The sequence below is a fragment of the Aythya marila genome, assembly GCF_965140915.1.
Source record: "Aythya marila genome assembly, chromosome: 4".
NCBI lineage: Eukaryota > Metazoa > Chordata > Aves > Anseriformes > Anatidae > Aythya > Aythya marila.
Genome location: NC_139045.1, coordinates 61,699,991 through 61,724,834, shown reverse-complemented (window position 1 = coordinate 61,724,834; position 24,844 = coordinate 61,699,991). Strand labels below are relative to the sequence as shown.

General features: G+C 39.8%; 1 protein-coding gene across 2 annotated transcripts in view; it reads left to right on the top strand.

Moving 5' to 3' along the window:
• Positions 1–484: 484 nt before the first annotated feature.
• The window catches only part of CPEB2 (cytoplasmic polyadenylation element binding protein 2), a 53,987-nt gene continuing 29,627 nt past the window's right edge, over positions 485–24,844 (top strand). The window contains exons 1-4 of one of the 2 annotated variants that reach the window (XM_082760283.1): positions 485–2,310; positions 4,451–4,729; positions 15,586–15,676; positions 24,563–24,613. In XM_082760283.1, the coding sequence (XP_082616409.1) occupies positions 868–2,310; positions 4,451–4,729; positions 15,586–15,676; positions 24,563–24,613 (1,864 nt within the window). In that variant the 5' untranslated portion in view covers positions 485–867. The remainder of the gene's footprint in view (positions 2,311–4,450; positions 4,730–15,585; positions 15,677–24,562; positions 24,614–24,844) is intronic. The other variant, XM_082760284.1, reaches the window with a different exon arrangement.

Sequence of the window (24,844 nt, the reverse complement as noted above, 5' to 3'; positions counted from 1 at the left end):
CAATGCAAATGAGGCTGGCAGGCGGCGGAACGAACCACCACACAACTCCCCCCGGCCCCCCCTCTCCTATTAAAATGGTAGCGCCCACCCCGCCCGCCGGCGCCCTGCGTCGTTGGGCAGCGCGAGCCTCCCCCTCCCCGCGCGATTGGGCGGGGCTGCCGGCGCTCGTGCATTATTCATGAGGGGGGCGTGGCCCCCAGCAGCCGGCTCATTACCGAGGTCGGGCGGGGCGGGGCGGGGCGCGCTGTGACGTAACTATGACGAATGTTCCGGCGTTCTTAAGGGGGTTGCGGCCGGCCGGCAGCCGGTATTGGGGGCGGGGGAGGCGGCGGCGGAGGGGGGAGCGGAGCGGGGCCCCGCTTCAGCAAGGCGGCGGCGGCGGCACGGCCGGCCTCCCTGCTGCCCCGCGCGGTGCTCGGAGCCCGGCGCTCGGTGGCCAGCCCCGGAACTGTTGTGTAGCAGCAGGAGGAGGAGGAGGAAGGAGAAGGGGGGGGGGGCCTGCCCCGGGGGAGGCGACCTGCCAAGGGCTCTCGGGGATGATCCAGCGGGCGGGCGCGGCTGGGAGGGGAAGGGCTGCCCTGACGGGGGTCAATAAATGAGAAGCAGGAGGGGGGGAGGGAAAAAAAAAAAAAGGATAAAATAGGGTTATTTATTACCGAAACGTTCAGTTTTTAAAAAAACAGTACAGTGGAGGTTAGGGCGAGGGCTTTATTGTAGGGAGCGGCTGTTTTTAGGCATACGTAGTGGTCTCCGATAGTGCTCACCCCCCTCCCCGGCCCCCCTCCCAGGTTAATTAATTAATTATCTTTGTCTCCAGCCGGGCGGGGTGTCCTCGCCCCGCGGTGCCGGGGCAGTCCCCGCCGGCCCATGGGGGACCGCAGCCTGCCGCCGGCAGCGGCCCCCAGCCGCAGCCCCAGCCCGCCGTGGGGTGTAGGAGGCGCTGGCTACGCGGGGTCCTTCCCCTCCCCGGCAGCCTCCTCCTCCTCGTCTTCCTCCTCCTCCTGCCCCTTCTCACCCACCGCAACCGGTTCCTCCAGCGGCGGCGTGTCCGGTGTGCCGCCGCCCTCGCCGTTCCCGTCGGCGGCCGCCGCTGCGCATCCCCACGCCATGCAGGATGAGCTGCTCCTGGGGGTGACACAGCAGCGGCAGCAGCAGCCGGGCGGCGAGAGGCTGGGCAGCAGCCCCGCATCAGGACACCCCCCTCCCGGCCACCCCTCCTCTGACTTTAAACCCAGTCTCAGCCCCCACCAGGATTTAAACAAGCAGCAACCGCAGCAGCAGCCGCCGCCTCCTCAGCTGAGCCAGAAGAGGAAAGAGTTTAAGCAGCAGCAGCAGCCGCCGCCGCTCAGCAGCCCAGCCCAGCTCGGCAGCAGCCACCCCCTGAATAACCACCACCCCCCAGACTATCATCACCACCCCCCGCAGCAGCAGCAGCAGTTCAGCCACCCCACTGACAAGTACCAGCAGCAGGAGCACAGGCAACAGCAGCAGCAGCAGCTCCAGCTCCTCGGCGGTCACCCCCCGGAGCCGCCGCCGCCCGGGGACTACCCTCGCCACCGGCCCCTCAGCCCGGCCGAGCACCGGGGGGGCTCCGAGCGGCTCGCCCCTTCCTGCCCGCCGGCACCGGTGGCCGCCGACCCCAATGTGGGGGTGGCCGCCGCCTCCTCCTGCCTGAATCCGCCGCCGCCGTCTCCTCCTCGCCTGCAGGCGAAAGCCAAGCCGCCCCCCATGGAGTCCCCCCCGAACAGCCACTTGCTGGGCAGCCCCGGGAACCTCCTGCCCGGCGGGCTGGGCTCTGGCTTCAGCAGCCTGCAGAGCCCGGAGATCCCCAGCCCCCATCACCAGAGCGGGGGCGGCTCCTCCTCGGCGGCTTCCCCTCCTCCTCCGCCGCTGCCCGGCTTCGGCACCCCCTGGTCGGTGCAGACCTCGTCGCCGCCTCCGCAGCAAACGCAGCAGCCTCCGGCGTCCAGCGGCGGCGGCGGGCAGATCAGCGCCATGCCGCCGCCGAGCCCGGAGTCCGAGACCAGCTTCTACCCGGGGATCCCGTCATCGATCAACCCCGCTTTCTTCCAGAGCTTCTCGCCGGTGTCTCCTCACAACCCGTGCGCCGGGCCCTTCAGCAGCCCCTTCTCGGCCGCCGCCCCCCCGCCGCCGCCGCAGATGAATTTACCTCAGCAGCAGCAGCAGCAGCAACAGCAGCAGCAGCAGAACCGGAGATCCCCTGTGAGCCCCCAGCTCCAGCACCAACACCAGGCGGCGGCCGCCGCCGCCGCCTTCCTGCAGCAGAGAAACTCCTACAACCACCACCAGGTACCGGGGGCGGCGGCGGGGAGCCCGGCTGCGAGCGGGGGGCGCCCGGGGACGGGCAGGGAGGCGAGGGGTGGCCGCGGCAGGTGGAGGGGCTGGGGCTGACGGCCCCTCCTCGGCTCCCGCGGACCCCGTTTCGCTTTGGGGACGGGAGGCGAGGTGCTTTTCATGTCTTTCCTCGGGGCTCCTCGTCGCCTCGCCCTTGTCAAATGGAGCCCGTGCTGCTCCCCGACCTTCTACAGCCCCTCGCGGCTCGTGGGGAGCTGTCACGCCCCGGCTGACACCTCCGGGCTTTTGCCCGAAATCGCCCGGATTTGTATCCAAACGCAATACAGTGTTTCAGGTTGCTGCGGTTCCGCCTCAGATTTTCCAGCAGCGCCCTAACAGAACCCAACAGCGTTAAAATGGAAGTTGAGGGCGAAGTAGGGGTGCTGAGGGGCGGGAGGGCAGCCGACGGGTGCCGGTGCCCGCCAGCGCACCACAGCCGCCTCTCGCGCTCACCCACTCATGAAAGGCCTAGGTTAGACAGGCCTCATCTTCATTTTTCCTTAATTTGGGCATTGCCTCCTGTCAGTTTTAGGCGGTGGAGACGGCCATTTATTTTGATAATTTCAGAACTGGAATCTCCTTTCACACCTGCCCCTTCGAGGTCTGACTCAGAGGCGTCGTGACAGGGAGCTGGGTGTCGTAGCGCCAATGCCCTCCTCAGAGAAATTCCAAAGCCATTCTCTAACGCTGAGGTGGACACGGATTTTCTCTCTGTTACAAGTTGTAGGTAAACACGAGCGGTGCCCGTGACAGTATAACTAGCAATATTAGAGGCTTGTTAACGTTTGGCATTATCTCTGAAGGTTTGTTTCACAATACGGGGCTGGCCTCTCCCAAAATTCCAACCAAAGTATTCAAGTTTTACAACATAATTATCTGTAATTATATAGAATGGGATGTTTGCCTGATTACTTGACCAAAAAATGTCTTTAGTGTTTTTTTGTTTGTTTTCTCGGGGGAGAGGGCGTTATAATGCCTTCTTTCTGTTTTATCTACTGCATAACGTATCAACATGGTTTAAATTTTTGAGCTACAGAAATTACCAGCTGAGGGCTGCTTGCAGCTAAGCTTTGAGATAAAAGTACTGAATTCAGAATATCCTCCCCTCACACGCACCCCACTTGTATGCTTGAGAAAAGGCCTTTCCAGGAACAGTCAGGTTTTAGAGCACTGAAGATAAATGTTGTTCTTTGCTGTCAGTCAGGCTCAGTGGGTCCACCTCTTGGTAGTACGGACAACCGCTGTAGGTCAGGTTTTAGCACAAGTTGTGCCTCAGGAATAAAAACTTGTCACCTTGCGAGGTCTATGCTCTAAAGGCAGTCTACATTGTGATATTGAGGAGCGTAGTCATAGTGTGCCTGTTAGATACAGAAATCATTTATACTGCTTCTAAATAGGGAAACTAATCTTAAAAAAAAAAATAAAAGAGTAGGCTGCAGAATTCCAGAGATAGTCCTGTGCATTACTCCAGAAATACTTGAGCCGTGGTTTCAGAATAATGCATTTTAATGTGGAAATGTTAAGATAGCTTCTTCAAACAGATTCTCTTCTCTGCTCTTATATGGTAATACTTAGTGATACTGAGCGATACTGGGGGAAAAAAATTCAATCTGCCATCTGAATTTTAATTTTTAAATACCTACTCACCAATCTCTTTTTAATAATGATAATTTTAAAATGACCTTCTTGAATTTTTTGTTATTTTTCCAGAGATCTTGCTATGTAATACGAAATAATGTATCAGGTTAAGGCCTGAGCCTTTCTGTAACATGATTTTTAACCCTAGGACTGTTCTACTCTGGACTTTTAAAGAATCCTACTGGTTACTGAAAGGATAACAATATGAACTGGTTACCCAAGGACTGTGGGAGGAGAGTGGGAATTACAATTTTTCTATGACTCTATATTAGATTTTCTTTTTTTGCCTCGGTAATGAATTTATACAATATCAGGAAAGAGGAGATTATAGAAATCTTCTGAGCATTGGTGGATTGGTGTTTTTTTGGTGTTTCTTTTTTTTTTTTTTTTTTTTCCGTTAAGTATGAAAGCATTTCAAGTATTTTTCAAAATAATATAAATGAATCTTTCTTTTTAGCCTCTTCTGAAACAGTCGCCCTGGAGCAATCAAAGTAGTGGCTGGAGCACAGGAAATATATCCTGGGGAGGAATGCATGGCAGAGACCATCGTAGAACTGGAAACATGGGAATTCCAGGAACTATGAACCAGATCTCTCCTTTGAAGAAGCCCTTTTCTGGTAATGTCATAGCTCCTCCTAAATTTACTCGCTCCACTCCATCACTGACACCAAAATCGTGGATTGAAGATAATGTTTTCCGAACTGACAACAACAGTAATACTCTCCTTCCCTTGCAGGTAAGGATGGTATGTAAATGGTGCATTCATAGTCTTGTGTAGCATTTTGCCTTTGTTCGCTCTAAGGAGAATTAAACAGTGGTTACTGTCCCAATACTTGGTTTGAAAATTGTATAATTGTATATAATTTTTATTATTTAATTGCAACTAACCCCAGCATTTTCATTATATTCAGCAATATGATTCTTACAGTTAATGAAGAATATTGACTGTCGAGAAAGATAGAGATGTAGCCATTGGCAGAGGAGCAAAAATGTTTAATCTAGCAAGTATTTTCTGCCTATCATAACGCTCATATTCTCGTAAATTCCTTTTAAAACTAAGCATTTGTTTTGTTTGCTTATCCTTGTATACAGATTTTCTTACAGACTCTTGTAGATGGCTCTCAGACTCTCATAGATGGCTCTGAATCTTTGTCACATTAGTCTTTTATTGATACTCTAGTCTGACACTTGCATATTAGTGAGAATTTATTTTTTTCTCCACATTCTACCAACTTTTATATTTTGGCCGGAAGTGTTAAACAGCAGGATGTGCCTTGGTACTAAGAATCTGGGCTCATCGCTTGAATTTTGCTAGTGACTTTTTATGTGATGTTAGGTAAGTCACAAAGCTCTGATATCATCCGTTATTTATTGGTAAAATGTTATTTTTCCCATACCTGCCTGTGTTCATTTAGCCTTAACACAATTTTCGGCTACCAAGCCATATTTTGAATCCCAGTCTCAGTTGCCATTCTAACAATTTATAGTTTTTGCACTTTTTTTCTGTTAAAGTTACCTAGAAGAGCTTGGGCAACTTATTTTAAAACACACCTTTTCTAAAATAGCAGTTTAGTCCATGAAATCTGCATATTCTTTATTTTTGTTCATACCTGTGTCGGCTTGAGTCAGTCTCACACTCAGCTATCGTATTCCAGCAAAAGTGTTTTTTAATAATATGGAAGGAAAATAATCAGGATGTTTCTTTATCTCCACATATGGCTATTACAATTGTTTTGATGGGTTTCCACACAGAATAACCCAGACTTTGATTTGTCATCGTTGTAACTATTTGAGCTTGTATAGATGTATTTGCATCAATTAGCAAGCTAATCCTAGTGTGGCTGTAACAGCAGCAAAGGGATGCTCTTTGGGACCTGATTTCCCACAAGGGTTTTTGTTTGGTTGTTTTTTTTTTAACTATCTTGCTGGTGGAGTTCTATTTATTTGGCGTGAGTTGCCATGTCCTGGCTCTGTCTGAGTGAGCTCTGATATTTGCAATATTCATGAGGCTAATGGTGTTTTTTGGCCATAATCAAGTTGTGCTGCCAAGCGTATTCATCGGACCTGAAAACTTGAGAGGATTTGCCTATCCTGTGAAAACCTGTTTCATTAGGTAGCCTTGCTCATTGGAACATCTTAGTTGAATCATTTTTACATGGGTAGAAAGATGGAAAAAATGATGCCGTTCTTCACATATTCAATCTGATCCATTCAGGGAAAGGGATTACAGATCAGTAATGCTTTGCAGTAGAGGGCTTCAAGAAGAGTTGAAAGTAAACACTGAAATGTCTTGTGATGATGTTAGCCTCAGAAACTGGGTTAAAAATATTAATGCCATCATATGTTGAAACTTCAGTGACGTACACGCTGGAAGTCATGCAGCTAAGAAGTCGTGAATATGTTTACTTACACGCTTTACAAGGCGGTATGACTAGTGCTTCAAACTTTAAGAAGCTTCTGCTGTGGTCATCTGATACAGATGAACTAATTTTTATGTCTAAACAAAAGTCTCGTGCATTCCAACTATAATCTAAAACACCCCTGTGTACTAGGGTAGGAAAAAATACTTTAAATTCATCTCTAGAAACATTAATTTAATTTACTGGATTTTCATGTCAGGTTTTTCTGAAGAGTCTCACGGAGAGATGGTGGGCACACATCATTGTTCTTGGTCTCATCTGTGAACACCAGAGCCACAGATTAAATCAACCTGCTTGTCTAGCTGTATTTGTTGTAGGTCTATAATTCTTAAATCTATCTTACATTTACAAAGTCATAATTGTAGAAATCAGTAAAAATACTCCTATTTGAAGGCTTGCAGCGTTACCCACTGCTATTGTGGAAACACTAGATGTTTCCATAAATTATTTTGCTACACTGAACTTGTGTTATTTTTTTCTTCAGTTATGCTATTGTTATGGTTGAGTCCTTGGAATGACTGCTAAATTTTAGAAGTCATAATGAAATAGAGTTTAGAGCTCGTGGTGCTTTTCATCAGGACTCGTGCTGGCAATTGCGATGCTGTCAAACACCCACCCTGTTAATTTGTACTGTGCTTGTCTCAGGCCATAAAAGGCTGAGGTATTTAGATTGAAGATCCTTAAAGATACAGTAGCTATTTCAGAAGACATTCAAATATTCATTAAATTTGTGCCATTTAGAAGGTCTTATAGGAGAGTGTTTGTGGGTATGTAAAAGTTCCCCGTTTCGTTCAAGCTTTCAAAGAGGGACTGCGTCTTTGCATGCCTGTTGAACACACAACTGCATCAATTGCAGTTCTGCAGAATGCTTTTCCACATGACCACACACCTTTGTTTTAACTGCAGTCATCAGTTCGCATGGCAGGGTTCACAGCACCTCTCCTCCAAACTTCAGCTGGCTATTTTAAAGCTTTTTAGCTAGCTCAGGCTTAGCAGCTGAAGACTTCAAAAAGCTGGTGTTCTCACTGACCTTCTGCAGATCATTAGTGTTCTGCTAAGCATCCTTGAAAATGTTCTGGTTTTGAGAAGTTTGAACGGCATTCAGTGTCAGCTGCCCATCCAGTTGCTGTGGAACAAGTACCTGATGCAAAAGAAAGAAGCTACAGAGGAATCATATACAAATTTAAAAACTTTCCACTTTGGGATTTCTTTGTTCTCTGGTGCTTGCATAGATGCATGGGCCCCATCATAGAATTGACATTAATTCTGTTGAAAATAATGTTTCTTGGTATTAACCTAATATACCAGTGACAATAAATACAAGTTATTGTTACTGATAATCGAGAAACTAATCTCGTATATTACTTAAAGGGATGAAAGCAGATTTTCTGTGCTTCATAGCTAAAACTGAAACATATGGCCACTGTGAACGCAACTTCATGTGGGATAGTAGTGACAGCAAAGCTGCTTTTGCTTATATCAGTTATGAAGGACATCTCTTGGGAATTTTCCAAAATTGAAGAGTTTTTCCTGTTTTTACATATAATAATAAAAGCAGTTAAAACATCATGGCAACTCTGATTTAAACGTGAACAAGTTAAGCCAATAGTCAAGTTTTGCATATGTGACTAACTGTAAGATGTTCGCCCCACCCTGAAGATTTTTAAGATAAGATAAACTACATTGATTACAGCTCTTAATGTAAGATAAAATGATGCCTAAAAGCTTTAGCTCTGCCACACTGTACCATTATAGGTACTTCTTGTAGGGAAGGGGTTATTGCTGCGTGCTGCATGAATCATGACGGTACAATTAGAAATCATGTCAGGTATTGTGTAAATCTGTGTTTACACTATCTAACTTAAGCATTTTAATTCAGTAGCCTCTTTCTCCTTAAAGAGAATCTAGGTTCCGTATTTAGATAATCTAATTCTCTAGAAGAACATACCTGTCACCACTGACCGTGTACAGCCCCTGAGATTCCAGTTCAGGCACTTATATTACGTGTCAAGAAATCAGGCAATATTCTTTTATACTCCCTGTTCTACAGTACCAATAAATAAATAAATAAAATTGAGCATAGGTTGTAAAGCTAAAAATATTTTTGTAATCCCTGATACCATTTTTCCCCCAAAATGTGCTTCAGGCACTTCCATGCCCAAAACAAGCACGGAAGTCAGTTTTCTATATTTTTTTCATTTATATTCCTTGAATGAGGAAAATAATAAACCATTTAAAAAATATAATTATCTGCTAATCCTATTTTGATTGCAAGCTTAATGTTTCTCAGTATTGTGCAAATAAGCTTATAAAAAGCTACTATCACAGTTTAATAATATACATCAGTGTTTAAGTATTTTCATTCCAATATAAACACAGCATTATAATAAAATGAATATGAATTTAGGTCCTGTGTTTCTTTTGAATTCAGGAAATACATAGCATGTCCGGGTGTTTTTCACCTTGATTTGTCCTTCCTGTTCGTTCAAACAAACAGTACGGGCAATGTTCGTGGTCCTGAACGCTGAGCCTTATTATTCTACATTTGAGCACAGCTCTCTGGCTGGGTGTTCATATGGCAAGGTACCTACAGTACATACTCTCAGAAGTGCAGATTTTTCCCTTTTCTATTTATTTTTAAAATTTACCCAAGAAAACAAAATACTTCCAAAGCAAAATGAATTTTAAAATTGTACTTCACAGCAGGTGTCAGTTTGAGGTATTTAATTTAAGCTGCTGTCACATTGCTTCTGTCTTACAATCACCTCCACACAGATTTTCAGATCCTCAGTGGGACAGTTTGAGACTGTTTAATAAATGTTCGTGTCTTAAATGACTACTCCAGATTATACACATATGAGCCAGTTCTAGATTAAGAGTAAGTTGCTGAAGTTACGTTCTCAATGCCATATTTAGACTCTTAAATACTGGCCTGATTATTCAGAAGTGCCAAGTGTCCTGCTGCTCTGGTTAAATATGGAAGGCCTTGGGAGTATGTACCTACAGAGTTCTTGCTCTTCAGATTAGTGTAGTTGTCCAAACACTGATTTGTAAGTCAGCATTACCTTATATAGGTAATAGGTTATAAGTATTACCTTATTTTACTGGGGTAATACCTATAAGAAAACAGTGTATTCAGGATTTCTGATGCAATAGATTGGTTAACTGGGACTGATGAAAGATGATTAAAAGTTACACATAAGAGCAGATTTTTGTGTTTTGCGGACCATATTGAGGTTATCCCTAACTGGAGAGAACAGTCTACTGACTGACTTAACTTTAAGATCAAGACTTTTGGAAAAACAGTATTGGCAGCTGCATAGATAAGCAAAGGAATAAATTAGCTGAAAGTTTTGGGGGCTTAACATACATATATGTTTTTAAAACTTTTTCTGAACTAGGAATTCTCACCCCTTAAAATTTCTTTCAGTTCTACAGTATTAATGCAAGTCAAAATCAGAGCTAGGAAAATCACACACATATATGTATATATAAATACATATATATTTAGCAGCTCTAATATTATACCAGTGATGTATATGCTAAGTAGTGTATCTAACCTCATTCTCTGTGCCAAAGCACGTTTGTTCTCTAAAATTAAAATGAATACGTTCTCACTAAAGACTTGTCCAAAAGTACTTTTACTTTATGGTCTGATGTATTTGCATTTCAGTAATCGGGACTGTATAGATATTTACAGACTTATTTTTTTTTTTTTTTGGGGGGGGGGGGGGGAAGTTTCAGTAACTCTGGATGACAACTTCCCCTTCAAATGTCTAATTTATTGTTCTTTGTTATTTTGTCCAAGTTATTCATACGCAAACCTCCTAGACTTGCCTCATAAGTCAGTCTTGCCAAGCCTTTAATCATCTCCATAATGTGTCTGGTTTGCTGCCAGTTCATGAAAGTATGTTCTTGAGCTGAAGTATTCCTGTATGGATGCAGTAAATGCTGTTGAGTTTTTTTCATTTTTAAATACATATGTAGCTGAGAAGTAGGTGTGTCTTTGCCACAGGAGCTGTTCTTGGTGCATTTTCGGTTCAATTTAGCTGGCTTACATTGCTAATTTTGTAATTTTAACTTTAAAGCACTTTTTGTTGTCAGGTTGACTGTTCTCAGATGTCTACAAGACACAGCTCATCATTACCACTAATGACACTGTAAAGTAACCAACCTATTTAAAGTGTCTACTTTAAGGCTTTATCCTTCATTTTTTATAGAGCTAAAATTGTAGTAAGTCATATGTTTTAAGTTTCTATCTATGATAGTTGCAGTTTCAACAAGAGGCTTGTGATTACAGTATATCTTCACTTAAAAGAGAATGACTTGAAGCTTAGATGTTGGCAAGGATGATAGTTTAGAATATCTATTGTACCTAATTTTAAGGTTATTACTACTAACGTTAACACTGAACACCTTGGGTACTTTTTAAATCTGCGAATGCTTTATTATGAAATCATCTGTCATGTTCTAGTCTTAGATCTCATTTTTTATTTAGGTCAGCTTTAAGGCCCAAAAAAAAAAAAATAAAATTGTTAAAATTTTCATTTGGGAAGTGATAACTTTTTTTTTTTTTTTTTTTTTTTTTCAAGCGAGCTTTTAAAAATTTATGTTGATCAGCAAGGTCAAAGTTAGAGCCCCTTTTGCAGCCAGCCAAGACCATATTCTAAAGTGACTAGAAGCTTTATGGCTTACAAGTTGTTTTTAACCCCCATCAGACAGTGTTACGTTTCTTCAGAATGTGAAAGGACGTGTCAGGGAACATATTGTAAATATACTTGGGTTTTCTGAATTCAATGTATATGTTAGAATTATTTCTTTTTTTTTAATCTTGTCTTACAGATCAGTTCTTTAATGCACGTGCCTAAAATTCAAAGGTGCTTAGCTGCTTAACTATGAACATCTATTTTAGAGTTTGTGGTAAAGAATAGGAGAATTGTATTTAATATTTAATAATAGTTTCTGACCATGAATGTATTTGCTTTTTGTCTGACGATATAAAAGCTTAGAGAGGTGACTGCGCTGAGTTTCTGCAATTGCTCAGACAGAATAGTCTTTGCGTAAATTGTGTGGATATATTTAGAAGTCCTAAATACATTGTGCCAAACTAAATTTATCCAACAATTTAGTGTTGAAAGTGGCTCTTCAGAGAAAGCTGCCATCCTGCCATTCGTTCCACATTTAGATATATGGGGGGGGGGGGGGAAATACATCTGAAATGTGTTTTTGTGTGACATTGTCAAAAAGCCCTAGCACTAACTGCATCCTCTAGATAGGATACTTCATGCTTCTACTGTATTGTCTATTTTTGTAAAAATTCAGAAATAAGAACTGCTTTTCTGGGAACTGGCTTACATAGTCCTAACTTCTGAGGTGACAATTTATATCAGCGCTGCGTATCACTGTGGACAGTTGCACCAAAAACATTGTTTTCAGTTCTTCCCTGAAGATGCAATTACAGCACTGGGAAGGTAGGTCAACCAAGATGCAAATAGTTCTCCAGTTAAAAAGAGATGAAAAGCTAGCGTGAGCATATGGAGTGCTTGGGAGAAGTTAACTTTACCAGCCCTGGGAAAAACTCGTGTTATGTTGTGACATTCCACTGAGGCATGGACCCTCTGACACGGCCACAGTTTGTTTGCTTCTTAGTACGTGACTGATGAGCCACGGAGGTGAGGGAAATGTGAAATATTTTACAGGAATTCATCCTTGGCAAAAGGATTTTTAAGGAGTTAGGATGGTTTAAAAAATTAACATACGCACTTATGTATCAGAGCCTTCATATTAGTGATAATCTGTACTTTCCTTATTTCAATGTGATTGATAAGCAGTTATTTTTAAAAACAACCTGGAAAAACCTTTAAAACAATATGGAAGTAGTTCTGCTTCCAAGTGCATGGAAAGCTCTGTAAAGCCATCGTGTTTGGTGGGGATACTTCCCATGCTTGTCGCAGAGATGCTGGAAAACCACAGCGCAGGTTCCCTGCTGGAGCTGAATGTGCTCGAACAGTGTTGTCCCCTTGCAAAGCGCTGTGGATGTTTTTCTGCAGCAGAACTTTCTAGAAACCTTTGTGGATGTGACCTACATTATTGACATACTTAAATTCTGCTTAGAATTGAAAGCTTCATATTTGCATACGTTATACTCGTGCTCTTTAAAAACATGATTTATGTATTTGGGGAACATAAAGCAGCATTTTAGCATTATGAAGCCTAGTTGCACAAAAGTGTAAAATGAACCTTTTACTCAAAAAACCTCTCTCTCCTCTTGAGGTAATTACATTTCAGAAAGCATTACAGTACAGTACATAGTTCATCAGTGTGAGTTGGAACTGATCTTACAAGTTTGAAGCACTGATTACCTCCGTGTTACCCAAGCACACAAGTGGATAGTGTCATGTGGATTGGGAGACAGCAGAGTATAGCTCCTGTATTGAAATTCTAAATTCACAACCTTATTATATTGTACAGGGTATGTCTAATTTGTTTTCACTGCCGGAAATAAAGTAATGCACTTCAAAGAAACAAAACTATTTTATTAGCTTCATAGAAATGAACTGTCTAAAGTGTCAAGGATAGGGAAAGCTTATTGCTGCTTCCAGCAGCACACGACCTTTCAGTTTGGTAATACAGAACTTGCAAAATGGAGTGGTGCAAGGGCGAAGTTACATCAACCATGTCAGCCAGTGCAGCAGTTTCCAAAGGAGTCACAAACGCGTTATGTTTTACTTCTCCATTTCCCCATAAGATCTGTGATCGAGTGAGCCACTGTTAGGGATTAACAGTGATGGAGCCCTTTCTTAAAAGCTTCTGCTCTCCAGAGCAAGGTTAAAGTATGTTAACAGCTCCTGACAGACTCGCAGCATGGCTGAGGCTGGCAGGAACCCATCTGCTCCAACCCAGGCTCCAGCAGGGCTGCCTGAAGCAGCCTGCCCAGGACCACATCCAAGCAGCTTTTGAAGATCTCCAAGGAGACCCCACAGCCTCTCTGGGCAACCTGTGCCACTGCTCCATCACCTACACAGCACAGAAGTGCTGCCTGATGCTCAGAGCCTCCAGTGTTCCTGTTTGTGCTACATGTCCTGGCACTGGGCACCCCCAGATGGTCATTTATTTCAATGTTAAAGGAGCAATGATTAAAAAATAAATAAGAAAATCTTCCCTAGTGAGCCCGCAATGATCACGTCACACGTAGAGTTTCGTCCATTTTTTACTACTACCTGCTCTTTTACCCCATTGGCTACAAAGGTGGCACAATCTGGTTTCTGTTCACTCAGCACGGGGTTTTGCAAGAGTGCTTACTACCTACCAAATGGGTTTTCAAGTCAGCTGAATTGAAGACTTCATTAAAAATTCTGATGAGATCCCTTCTCATGCATCTGCTGGGGGACAGTGGGGAACAGATGCAGCATTGTCACAGCTCACACCTTCTATAGAAAGCAAGTTTGCTAGGGTAAGCAGCTTCTTTTCATAGGTGCTGTTGAGAAATCAACCTGCAAGGGCATGGAAGCTGATGAGTCACTTCGGTTTCATTCTTCTGCTGCTTAGGACAGCCAGAGAACTGAATGAGAGCTAAGCAGTCCCCAAGTGAGGTTGGTGGGATCTCAAGTACTACTGGAGATTTGTTGGCACTCAAGCCACACCACCTCACACAGTCAGTGGCACTTAGTCTGGGACGTGGCAGGAAATGAGAGAAACCTAGTTGTGTTTTTTTTAACTTTTCATTGAAATTATTTAAAGGTTTCCAAAAAATCATCAAGTGAACATGGCAGACTGCTTATCCCATGAAAACTCTTACGAGTTGCAGGAGGGAGAGAGCTTAAAAAAATGGCTTCTCCCTCTTTATCCCAGCATTGTGTCACATTGACTAAACTTTCTAAGAAGGAGGAGGAAAGTCAAACATTAGTTTCATCATGGCTTATTTTGCAGAGCTGTTCACAAGTCATGGTTTCTGACTCATAGAAAACACCTCTTTCAAAGCTTGCTTTTTCGTAACCCAAGCATGAGGAGTACCTGCTTGCTGTAGGATGTAGTTGGAAATTAATCTCTGTTCTGCTGGACTGGCATGGGAGGTGTGGGTCAGAAAACTGCTGTCCCATTATGTATGTACTGGCTGCAGCTTTAATGAATTTTAATGGTTGTGGGATGGGTGTGGTGTATTTCATCCTACTCTACTGAGTTACTACAGTGCAACCAGAGAGGAGATGATAGTAAAATCCTGTAATCGTGCCTTTAGTGTGATACAGTCCAGCCAGAAAGCCTTGCAAGTAGAGGAGATTAAGGTTTTACACAAACTATTTTCAGTCTCTGAAGGTATTCCAGAAAGGCCAAAGAAGTTTCAAGTAATCTTTTTTTTTTTTCCTGTCCGTACAACTTGGGTGCATTAGAAAACTCAGGAGAAAATGTCTTAAGCATAAAATTGGTGAAAAATATATGATTTATTACAATAACTTCTATTATCTTCACTGAAAATATTTGTAAGGCATTATGGTAACTTTTTATTAATCTCAGTACTTATAAAAATGCTCTATGTAAGGTTGATAATCTGTTAGTAAGCTTCGTGACATTTTCTTTCACAGCTTAACTTTAATTTTGCAACCTTTAACCATTTAGTGTTGACCATTTGTAACTCAAGTCTTTATGCAAACGGTTTCAGATTAATGACCCAGAAACCAGGGAGTGCAGTCTCAGCAGGGGACTGAGTGCCTAGGCGAGATACTTAGCAAAGCACCAAGAAAATGCTTTCTTTCATATGAGGTGACTGTTCTTCTCTTCCTGTAGTTCCCCAGCCTACTCACTATTTAACTTCTGCATGCGATTAAATTGGAGGAGACTAATGGCTGGAGGAGCTCATTAAACAACCGAATGTTGAGCTCTGCTGTGGGTCTTTGGAACTGATTCGAGCAGATCCTCTGAAGGAAAAAGGCTATTATAGAGATATATAGAATATACATAAACATCTGCATATACAGAAGAGTTCTTTGTAGTGCAGTTTTATATTTGGATGCTATTAAACTTACTGTTAATAAATTAAAATATCTTAAGCTCTTGTATTACTGTCCATCTCAGTATCTGAGTGTGCAGCCTTTAGGTGCCTATGTCTTCCTATCAAGTTTCCTGTTAAAAAGTACAGAATTTGTATTCCAATACTAAGGATTTTGTTCTCTTTTAGGATCGAAATAGAATGTATGACAGTCTGAATATGCACTCTTTGGAAAACTCCCTTATTGACATTATGAGAGCAGAGCATGATCCACTTAAAGGTATGTTATTATGCTAAATAAAGAAAAAAGGGTCATCCATTTTGCATATTTGAATTAACACTGATTGCTAATTTAGATTCTAGGTTCATATTAAAATAGCAAATGAATTATTAACTCATACAAAAGGTCAATCTCGATCTGTATTTTGCTGAAAACATTGGTTTACAATTGATTAAAACTTAACTTAAACTTAAGCATCAGTATCTTCACAGGTATTTCTTTCTCTCCCTAAGAAATTCATAGTTAGGTTCATTTGTAATTGACTTTTCTGCTGCAGGAAGTTCTACCTCAGTTTGTAAAGACACACTGATGTGTTGAAGCTAGCCAAGAGAAGGTGGGAGTGGAATCAAAACACTTTTTTTAAATCCCTTTCTTTGCAGTGGAAGTTGAAAAGAAAATTAAGTCCACTGATAAAGTCAATTTTTGTCCTTTTTTGAAAGCCCATGGAGGATAACTGTGTGTAGTCGTCCATTTTCTGTTAGTCTGAAGAAGCCCAGAAGTACACTTGGCTTTAGCAGTCAGGTTCCTCTTACCCTTCTGGGCTCTGCTGAAATAGCAAATATTTGTGGACTTTGGTTTTAATTCCTCTGTTCACTGTGCAGTAAGTCATTCTTTGGGATTCTGTCTTTCCATACTTATTCTCAGGTGGATTTTACCATTGAACTTTGCAGCAGGGAACTCAAGCCCTTTAATTTGGCCTGATCAAATGTTACTTTATTTGTGGTATTATAACTGGCTTAACACAATCTAGCTTTAAAATACCAAAGACGTCAGGATTGCTATACAGAATTATGTCTCAGTATTAAAGCAATCCAAAGAAAATCACATATTTTTATATAGTTATTTACTCCCATCCATTCTCCATTTCTAGAGACTTCTAAGCTTAATATATATTACATTAGCACATAAAGGCCTGTGCTCTCCTGATGTGGAAAACACTTTGTTAGTCTGCTCCTTTATCTAAAAATTTTAATAATCAGTTGGAAGATTGGTGGTATTTAGATAGCCTGTAATAGCGTAATTTAGAGTGTAAAACCAAAAGGTTGTTTTTTGTGTTTTTTTTTTTCTCCAAACTAAAAATTTCTACAAAGATCAGTAAGTGGGTAACATCTGGTTAGCCTGTTAATTTTTCCTCCTCATTAGATTGGCAGCTGAAATTAAATTTTCATAGATGTTCTTTAATCTGGCTTCTTGTTTCATAATATCTGCAGAAAATGAATTCTGGTTTTAACAATTTTATCACTGAAGTCCACTAGTAAATTCAGTTTCTGTCCATCCTACGTGTTAACAATACATTACTAAGTAACACACAGAGGTCAAAACCTGTGAATGTTAGCCTGGTGGTGACTGCTGTGAACTAAAAGCAAGTGCATGGCATCAAAGACAAGGTAACTAGTTAGCTCATCCCTGTTTCAAAGCACTTTCTTCAATTTGCCACACTCAGGTGGTGACTAATACTGTGACTTTGGTTATCTGAGGGCAAGTAAGTCTACAATCAGGATAGATATTAAAAGATTATTGTTAGGCTTAAAATTAGAGAATGGAGATCCTCTATCATAATATACTGCCAGTGACATCTCTCACATTCCTGAAAACCAGTTTCTTCACTTGTGTGCACACTGACATGACAAATGGAAGTGGTTGCTTTGTTTCCCCACCATCTCGCTGTTTTCATTTTGGTTTTATAATGCAGAAGAGTTTTCGGAGGCACAGCAAACACAGAAATTACCTATTTTTATTCATGTCATCATATTTTGTTACGATACACTACATGAAAACTACATCTTTCCAATAATAATTTTTCAGTGAGAATAAGACAAGACAAAGCTTTAAGATGAAGTCAAATATGTCCATATATAGACATTTTTGAAAAACTCAGTAAAGGTTCCATAGTTATTCTGTGCTTTCTAGGGACGTGAGTGTATGGTTTCAGTCTGCAGTTGACAGACTTTCTTTTTTTAACAGTTTCACCATCACAGTGAAAATTCTGCTGAGTTTTATGTTTGAACTAAAACAGATGGAAGCCATAGATAGTGATGAATTCAAAGGAAATTCTTTTTTTTTTTTTCATTTGAGTGCCAGAGAACAATGCACACACCAACTGAATTTAAATGGAATAATTGCGTGCTGTTATTTAAATAGGTTGTTGAAGATCTTTTTTTATTTCCTTTTGAAGTTATTATTTCAATTGAAACAGCTACACGATTAGCAAAAGGACAAGAGAAATGTTCCTTATTGAATTTACTGACTGACGGTGGGAAGCAGAGAACACATCCAAGAATAGCTTTTCAGTTCCTCCCTATCCCTCTCCTGTTTAGTCACCGTTAGTTGGCATTTTCTGTAACTTCCTAACAAGTTTAACTTTTTTCTCCTACAAACCGTGAAACACTAATTTTGTTATTTCAGTCCCTCTGGGTTTTCTTTTCACCACAGCAAATCTGACACTTATGTAAGAACCTGCTTGCATAATGCAGAGGACTAAGAATATTACTAACTCTTCCTTTTTATTCCTATTAATATATGACATGCTTTGTTGTAACTGAAGAATATTTTTCTAACTAGAGAATATTTTTATGGCAAGTTTTTAACTAAATCTAAGCACGCTAAGACAATGCATCTTTTATATCTGACCACAGCAGTAAAATGAAAGTCCCTGGAATTTTAAGCACGTGTTTCAGATTTAGCTGCTTACAATATCTGGAGTATGACTAAGCATCTTGTCTCAGATTTTGCACAATGCAGAACAGACACTGTGTGTACTAGCTCACAGCTTTAAGTTTTGCATTTGAAGACTCATTTTAGAAGGAAGTCAGATTTCACAATTTTTGCTTTCATGAACTTGAAAAACCTTTATTTCAAATATGATTCACTGAAAGCTAAATTTATGCCTGCCAAAAGTTGTTTATAGATGTATAGTTTCAGCTTCACTTAGACTAAGTTTAGTCGTAACTACAGAAGAGATCAAAAGAAGGGAGTGATTTTTAGCATGCAGTAAGACAGTTTTTCAAGGTAGAGGTGTACTTGAATTCACTGATTGCAGCAGAAATCTTGATCATGTTAAAACTAATCTTCCCCATAACATTTTCTCAAAATCAATTTTATAAAAATATATTTAATATTTTTCCAATAGAATATAAATGGAAGTTAAAGATAATAAAGGTTAAACTAAATTAATTTGTGTTTTTTTAAGGAACAAATTAATTTTGTTCCTAAATACCATTTTTAATTCTTCTATTAACCCTTAAAATATTAAAGACTAGACAAAAATATTGGAATATTAGTTGTGTAATTATTTTCCAGACATAACATTCATGTGTACTTCTTTTTTCCTTTAAACTATTTTCCCCCAAATGAGAGTCCTTCCTAATGTCAAGATGTAGCAAACTTGAGTTCTAGACATTTCAGAAGCAAGAAAGCCAAAACATTTACACTTAAAGAGATTATGGAAAAAATGTAAAAGAACAGGCTACGCTCATAGAATATGTGTTCCAATTGAGAAGCAGATGATTTCATGGGATTTATTATCTACTGTATCTACTAGAAACATCGTTATAGTAAAGGCAGTGGTGATTTCGATGTAATTTAATGGCTTCTCTTGTGTAAAGCAAGAATATTGATGCTTTTCTCAATCTACAATTGTTTTGTTTTTTCCTAATCAGCTCTCCTATAGCACTGCAAGCTATATATAAGACAGTACAGAACTTGAATTAGTCATACCTATGTTAGTAGGAGTAACAAGAAGGAGTACAAAGTTTATAGGAAAAATAAGTTCTATTTTTCTTCATGCTTTCTTGTGAAGGGAGGAAGAGAAAAGCTTTTTTTTTTTTTTTTTTTTTTTTAGGAAAGCTACAAAAATACCTTTTTCTGTATAGCTAGTAATAAAATAATAAAAATAAACACTAACATTTGGCTTACCTGTTGGGGAAGAATAACCTGATATACCTAGAAGCCTTTATGTTGCTCTTTCCTATTTTTATTTTCCTGTTCAATTAGTTTAGTTAAGCTTTTCAGGTGCTCTACATGTTTCTTTTAAAAACAGCATGCTGGAGCATGCCCAGTGAAATATAAAAAAAAAAAGGCGATGGTGACTGAACGACACAGTAAAAAACATTTTCTTCCTTTGGACATGACAATTTTTGTTTTCAAATGACTTTGTTTTATATTTTTTTGTGTGTTAGGGAGCAGTAAGATTTAAAGTTATGCAGTTGCTTCCTAAAGTAATTCAAACTGTGCTCAGAAAAGTTTCTAAGGCTGAACAAAAGAGCAAGGAAGGAAAGGCTTCACTTTTTGTCATATAAAAGCCTTGAAATTCTAGTAAAAAGAATCTAGTAAAGAACATTTTCTGTAGGTTTCTTTCTTTGAAATTGTTTGAGAGAAAAAAAATATTCCTATTTAAGACTGATAGACTCATTTGCCTAAACAGACTTATCGTAGACAACACATTTGGCCTCATTAAAGCTTACATAATTCTTACACAAGCATGTGAAAGTGTAGTATCTAGGCTTTCTGTAACTAGGTGTTGTCCAAACATGGTTTTGTGCTGTTGTCTTAACTACACCGAATCAAAAATTGAGCTTTCTGAAACTGCTGCAGTCCTCAGCCATGTGCCGTCTGTTACGTAGTCTGGGAAAAAGCTTAACTTGGAAGCTCTTTCTCTTCTGATCAGGAGATCTACTGAAAGAAAGGAGAAAAAAAAAAAAAAAAAAAAAAAAAGGAAGGTGGGAAAGGAATTTAGGATTCTTAGTCTCTTCATTTAAGACTTTAAAAACAAAGAGAAGAAAAAGGTGGGAGCAGACAACGAAATATCAACTTTGTGAAACTGAGTCAGCAATATTTGAAGCAGTCGTTACAGGTTTAAATCTGTCCCAAATGCTTTAATGTTTGGGGATTCCTAAAAGAATTTAATTAAATAGGAATAGAAAGCATGCATGTCCAATACTAGATATGAATTTGCCCTAAAATGAAAAGTGAGTAAGCAGAACTACATCTGGATGCTCAGAAGAGGCTTATAAAAGAAATTAGCATTTTAATTGTCACTGCCCATGATAATAACCTAAGATTACAGAAATGTAACTAATGTAATTCCTTACTCTTTCCTCATCATTTGGATTATCAAGACTTGTTTTTTTTAATCAATTCTCAAGTGGTTGTAATGGTTAAGCTGGCCCACCAAAATTTATTTACAAAATTTATTTATTTTTCTTCCCTTACGCAAGAGCACGTTGTCAGAAGTACATAGCAGCCAGTTGCGTTAACACTGATCACATTTAGATGCGGAAGAGGGGATTAAGTTTCAGAGAGCAGCAGTTACATAAGAAATGTCAGACATACCTGCTTCTCCGCAGCGGAGCTATTCTGAATTTAGCCGTGATACATGAAAATAATTAGTGGTAACGTGCTGAAGTTCCTAGACTCAGGCTTTCACAGAGAAAATTTCTATAATACGATACTTTATGGAACAGCACAGGAATATCAGCCATCCTATTTTTTCCAAGTAGCACCAATAGCACAGTGCTAATTTTGGATGCTGTAGAGCTTAGTTCTGTAGGCAGCCAGTGAAGTGATTACTTTTCATTTCTCAGGAATTATATGCATCTATTATTTAAATAGTAGATATTCTGTAATTAATTTGTAGTTATTTTTAAACGAGTATAGCATCTTTATGTTATTAAAATTATTTTTAGGCAAGCAGATACCACTGGAATAAGTATTGAACGGTTTTCACAAATCTAGTTTTCTGACACTGAAGTAAAATAAGAATAGATGGGGTTTGGGATGAGGGCAGTTGTTAAACTGGTATGTATTTTTAAAGGCATTGAACATCAAGCAATAGAAAGAGCTGAATAGGAAAAAATGCACGATAGAAGCAAAGCGAATTGCTATAAGATGGCGCTCCTTTGTTCTTTGTATATTATGTGATGCTGTTTTACATGAAGTTTAATACTGTATACATCCATTTTACGCTTTTTAAACAAATTTGAGTTCTCTAAACTCAGTACAGGATTGATCTTGCAGCTAATTCCACACACGAAGTTTCATAGATTTATTTATGTCATTAAATTCACATGCACTCCATAGAAACACTGCATTTTGCCACCTCAGATTGTTCTGAGGTCTAAAAACCAAAATTGGCAGTACTTATATTTTGAATAAACAAGCAAATCTTCTATGTTAAAAATGTTTTTAAGGTTGTAAAGCCCAAGTGCTAGATAAGGTGGTCAATACACGTTGTAGGATCACCGGAATGACATAGCTATAGTTAAATTACAAAAAGCAATTTCATTGAAATAACCTTTCAAATAAGACCAAAAAGGTTACTAATTTTCCTCTTCTAACCCTGAAATCATTATCTGAGCTAGCAAATTCATCTTCGTAACAGCAAGAGGAGGTCTGTGTGTTTGTGTGGTGCATCGGTTTGATACCAGAGTCCCGGGCCCAGTGGATTCAGGCAGAGCGCACTCCTTAGCGCAGCTCCGTCCCCACGACTTCTTGAGAAGTGCTTGATTATTTCAACTTTTTCGGCTTTGTGCCTTGTGTTTCAGGTGCAGCTTATTCATGGAGCTAGAGAGAAGGGGAAACAAAAGGTGAAAATGCAAAAATACCATTTTTAAACGGGAATCCCCTATCTTCTAAAGCAGATTTCCTCTCTTGGTGCTGACATCGGAGGGGGGTCCTCTCATGATAGGCCTAAAATCTGAAATCACTTTCTGCAATAATTACAATAGGTATCTTTTGTCCCCTTTACTAAATGAAAAGAAAAAAAAAAAAAGAACAAAATTTAGAGACAGATCATCACCAGAGTCTCAAAGAGATTCAAGCTGAGATGATCATCTCTCATGATTTCTCTCGTTATTCAAGATAAATCACTCCATTCTGCAAGAAGCAGCTCACAGTGTTGCATTTCTATAGCACCGTATATAAACAGGATGGTGACAGTAAATAATCCTGTAAAATCCTGGCTGTTAGGCAAATGAGTATTCCTTTCATAGACCAACTGAGAGGAAAAGTAAAGTGACTTCTTAAAAACGAGGCTGAGCAAACCAGTGGCAGCTCCCAGATTGCAGCGTAAGGATGCCTTCTTCTTAATTTCTTTCTTCTTGTACTAGAATGCATTTCTACAGGGGTAAAATATCTATTTTTCCAAGAAACATTAGGTGTAGCTGTAAAGGCTTACCATGAGAGAAAAATTGGATTGTTTTATAAAACTGGACATCCTGAAGTTACAGAAAATGAAGACAAAGGCTCCTGAAATGATTTTTTAATATCTTACCTGAGTCATCTTAAAAAATCCTAAAAAAAAATATGCAGAATTCCTACCTAATTTGTAGCTGCACAAATACCATTCATTCTAATAATAATATCTGTTGGAAGAGAAATAGAATCTGGCTGTATAAAACTTTTTTTTTTTTTAACTTTTTTTTTTTTTTTTAAATCTTGCTGTTCTAAGAGTTAATATTTTTCTTTTCTGTAGTTTTTGGTAGAAAATTCTCCTGTTTGATTCCTGCAGGGAATTATGTACTATTACTTAAATATTTTCTCAGATGGAGGTTTTATTTAACCCCAAAGGTGTGTCCTTTTAGACACAGAACTGCTATTTTGAGAAATTTCCAGTCTTGCTGCTAAACACATGGGTTCAGCAAGAGTAAAAGAAAAAAAAAAAAAAAACATGAGAGTTGTTAGGCAACTTTGATATATGGATTGCTGCTTTGGTTTATATTTTTATTATTTTTTTCCTGTTCCTTTTCAGAAAGCCTGAGCCTTATTGGGGTATGACTATCTGTAGTGTCTTACTAACATTTACTTGCATCTTACAAGCCATCTGCATCTATATTCCCCTTTAAATCTGTGTCAGTTCTCAACATGCTTTGCTTTCAGCCTTTATTCTTGTCTCAGCAAATGTTCTAGTTTCCTCCAAAAGATTTAAATGTTTGTTATACAAGTTTAAGGATTATAGACAAGCAAGTATGTTGTAATAGCAAGATACATGGAAATGTAGTTTTTTGCACATTAAAGCACACTTCTAAACACAGCAGCTATTGAATTTTTTTCTCTAGGTCAGTGTGCACTGCTGGTATGTTCGCAGCTTCCTGTAAACAGAAAAAGTCTCCTTTAATAAAAAGGAATTTGTAGTGAAGAGACACTTCAGCTATGTATTTTAAACCAGTCATTTAGCTATTAAAGTAAAACATGCCACCAATGTAGTAAAAGGCAACACTTGAAAAGTTCCATGTCAGGATATGAGGTTTTTCATGTAATATTCATTCAATAGTTGTTTGTCTGCTATAAAATGTGATGTACTGTATTCTTTAAATTTCTTAATTTTGCAGATAAACCAGTACACTAGATTTGCCAGACCTGCTAAAAATACTACATGCAACGGTTACATTGGCTAATAAATTTTTAATGCCTTAATATTAATTCCTGTTGACATGTTTTTTCTTACACTGATTCAGCAGAGAGGCCCTAAACCACAGAAATGACACTCTGTTAAGCAATGTGCATAGTACAGTTATTCACAATCGCTATGAAAGAGAAGACTAAAGTAGTCAGCACTATTTCTGGGTGTCATGAAACAAAAAGTGGCTTTATCCTATTGGAGCTGATCCCAAAGCACATTGCAGATCTTATGACCAGAGAATTAAGGTTAAGAAGTCTGTTCTTGTCAGCTTTAACTTGGGTCAAGGGTATTGTTGGTTAATGTGCTTGGAGTTAAATATTAGCTCTTTATTTCCCTTAGGCGAACTGGAAATAGATTTTTTATTTAAATTCTAAGAAGTGATTTTACATTTAATTTCTTTTTTTGTGTTTTTATTTTCTAGTGTAATAACTAAAACTTCTGCATTTGTTTTGCTTTATTCTTTTTTTGTTTGTTTGTTTTCTTTTAAGGTCGCTTGAGTTATCCACATCCAGGGACTGACAATCTTCTGATGTTAAATGGTAAGTGCTAATCTTATAACAGTTCCTCATTATCTCTAGCTTAGTTTAAATCTGACATGTTGGTATAAAATTGTACTGTTACATTCTGTTATTGAATTACTTGCCTCTAGTCTTCAACATTGATGGGACTAGTGCTTTCCATTTTTCAGAGCTGAATGGCAAGAGCTAATCTTGCAACAGCCTTTCATTATTTCTAGCTTATTTGAAATCTGAAATACTTAAAAGATGTAC